General features: G+C 40.9%; 1 protein-coding gene across 1 annotated transcript; it reads left to right on the forward strand.

Moving 5' to 3' along the window:
* Window positions 1-464: 464 nt before the first annotated feature.
* irx7 (iroquois homeobox 7) lies at window positions 465-2,329 on the forward strand. Its single transcript, XM_008319142.3, has 2 exons — window positions 465-764; window positions 936-2,329. The coding sequence occupies exons 1-2, from the start codon at window positions 543-545 to the stop codon at window positions 1,707-1,709; spliced, it is 996 nt and encodes a 331-aa protein (XP_008317364.1). The 5' UTR covers window positions 465-542; the 3' UTR covers window positions 1,710-2,329.
* The last annotated feature ends 765 nt before the right edge of the window (window positions 2,330-3,094 follow it).

Consider the following 3,094-nt stretch of genomic DNA (forward strand, 5'->3'; position numbering starts at 1 on the left):
TGGCGAAACCGCAAGCGAAACTGTTAATTTAATTCAGGCGTGCACAGATGTGGAGGTGGAGGAGCGTCAAACACGGAGGAGTCGCTGTAAAAATCGTCATTCACTGAGAATGAGAACTCTGTATCCTCGTCTTCAAACAGAGTCAATATTGTGACAATAAAGAATAGTTTTTTCCCCTATGTATATTTCCAAATTTGAGATTGGTTTTTAAAAATTGCATTTATTGAGGAGTAACAAAATATTGTCACTAATATAAAGACCCTGATGACAAACAACTTTTTTTCCCCTCAAATTTAACATTTAAATCCTTCAGTGATCACTGTGATAAGCAGCACATGTTTTAGTCTCCACGAAAAAAACGCTAAAAGGAACAGCAGAGGGCTCCTTTGATGGGATTTGTTGCCAGTGAAAGGTTTGTGTCTTTTGAACGTAGCTGTCAGTCAATACTACCCCCCTCCCAGCTGGTCGTGTATAAATAGTCGCAGGGCGTCGGGGGAACACCACTCAAACCCGAATAGCAGGACGGGACATAGACAGAGAGGATGCCCGCGTCACAAACTGGATTTGGAAACTTCTTCTTGGAGCGGAACATCAACATGCCCACCGGATACCAGATCCCTGTGCTGGGGAACCTGACCAGTGTGCAGCAGCAGCAGCAGGTTCATCAGCTGGCAGCCATGGCAGCTGGAGTTCCTTTAACGTACCCGGGACTACAGGGATATAACTTCATCCCGTTTCCGAACCACAGACACATGGCACAAATGGTGAGTAGCTGACAGAAATGACTCAGCGGGGATTCAAACATGTGACTTTAACATCGAAACATCATTAAGTTAAATCAAAATAATCGTTTTGGAGTGTTGAATCCAGTGCGTAATTACGCACGAGCTCGATCCCTTGCCATGCCCTCACAACGCGTTCTTTTTCATTTTCAGACGAGCGGCTTCGACATGAAGTCAGCATCTCCCTATCATCACGCGCTCCTGGCCCGCGGCGGACCCTTCTACGCACCGTACCGTCAAGGAGCAGCCGAGGATCCCAGCAGAGTCACCAAGGTCGCCACCCGGGAGAGCACGGGGGCGCTAAAAGCCTGGCTGAACGAGCACCTGAAGAACCCGTACCCCACCAAGGGCGAGAAGATCATGCTCGCCATCATCACCAAAATGAGCCTCACCCAGGTCTCCACTTGGTTCGCCAACGCAAGGCGACGTCTGAAGAAGGAGAACAGGGTGAGCTGGGCGTCCAAGGGGAAATCAGATGAGGAGGACGAGGAGCACGAGGAGGAAGAGAGCGACGACGAAGACACGTCGTTAGAGAAATGTCACGTGGATGAAGCCGAAGCTGAGTCCGAGCGCAAAGACTCCGAGGAGCGCTCTGCGCACAGTGCCCTGGAAGACACCGCACCTGTGGACGCGCGTCTGGAGATGCCGCAGCAGCAGCAGCACCACCCACAGGAGGACGAAGAGGTAGCACTTAAGAAAGCAGAAAACAGTGACTCTGATCAAACTTCATCGAATTTGGAGAGTAAAGGCAACATTTCCAACCCCAAACCCAAAATCTGGTCATTGGCAGAGACTGCCACATCAGACACTCCAGTGAAAAAACACCATATGGACATTATGTATCATCCAGCTGGAAAACTTTGGGCTGATTGGACCAGAAATGGACTCTTTGTCCCGTCGTGTTACACCACACGAGAAATGGTCTAAATGTTGACATTCTTTACGAAAAATCTACGGACAGTTCCTTTTCCTTTGCACTTTAACCTTTCAGGCCTCAGGGATTTCCTGAAGTTTGTGCACAAAGTAGAAACAAAAATGTTGGAGACCAAAGAATAACACGTGTTATTGTAAATAAGTGTAGATGTATTTTTCCACCATTGACGTGTAAATTATGTTCGATGTCTGAACAGAAAGAAATATTTTTCTTAAATAAAATCAATCTTTTAATAATTGTGCAGTTATCCAGGTTTTTCTGTCAAACAAACACTCAACAATAAACACAGTCTGCAACTTACAACACTAAAGGGGCTGATCAAAATCATATACTAATAATTTCCTAAATAAGTCTTCAAAAATAAAAGTTTCTCAAAAATGACAAATGCACTAATTTGCACTAATTGAGCTGAAAATATTTATCTTATTTTTATGAAAAACATGCAAAAAAATACAATTTTCTATTCAACATCTGACCAAAAATTAGAGTTTTTGTGAAAAAGCCTTAAAATCCATCCGTCCTCCCATTTTCATCCACTTATCCGTTTCCGGGTTGCGGGGGAAGCAGTCGCCAACCAAATCACACTGCAACGTACCAACCCCCCTATTTTTGTGTAAAATTAAAAAAAAAAAAAAAAAAATTATTCTAAAAAATTCAAAAACTTTTTGAATATTTATTTTTTCAAAAAAATAATTCTTTTATTGGAATTTTCAGAAAAATATTTATTTTTATTTCAAATTTTTTTCTAAAACATTTTTGAAATTTTTTTTTTAACTTATTTTTTCCAAAAATGCCAAAAGCCTTAAAATGCAAGATTGTGTCCTAAAACATGCTGCCGAGTATTTTGTTTAAAACTCCAAAAATATTTTATATGAATATTTCAAAAATCACCAAAAACATGCCTTACTAAAGACTTACCATCGTGAAAAAATCCAAAACAATAAAAAGTCCCAGAAGTCACTGGAAGTCATTTGGAGGTCGCTTGGTCTTCACTCTGAGCTCACTTGGACATCACTTGAGATCACCTGGAGGTTGCTTGGTCTTCACTCTGAGCTCACTTGGTCATCACTTAGATGTCACTTGGACGTTTTTTCATCACTTTTTTTTCCAAAATCTTGTTTTTCTATTTTTCAAAAAAAAAATTCTAAAAAAAAAAATTTCTTAAAAAAAATAAATTTTTTCTAAAAAAAAAAAAAAATTTTCAAAAGAGATCACAGATGTCAGTTGGAGGTCACTTGGAGGTTGCTTGGACGTCACTTGGCTGTCACTTTGAGGACGTCACTTGGACGTCACTTTTTTTTTCCCAAAATTTTTTTTTTCTAAAACATTTTTCCAAATTTCTTTTTCTAAAACCTGGAGGTTGCTTGGTCTTCTCTCT

The sequence above is a fragment of the Cynoglossus semilaevis genome, chromosome 10 (genome assembly GCF_000523025.1).
Source record: "Cynoglossus semilaevis isolate Cse_v1.0 chromosome 10, Cse_v1.0, whole genome shotgun sequence".
In the NCBI taxonomy this organism is placed as follows: domain Eukaryota; kingdom Metazoa; phylum Chordata; class Actinopteri; order Pleuronectiformes; family Cynoglossidae; genus Cynoglossus; species Cynoglossus semilaevis.

Bases quoted from the DNA above. Each gene is read 5' to 3' on its own strand.
- irx7 (XM_008319142.3), top strand. From the start codon at position 543: ATGCCCGCGTCACAAACTGGATTTGGAAACTTCTTCTTGGAGCGGAAC. The intron at 765-935 runs GTGAGTAGCTGA...TTTCATTTTCAG, and splicing joins ACAGACACATGGCACAAATG to ACGAGCGGCTTCGACATGAA.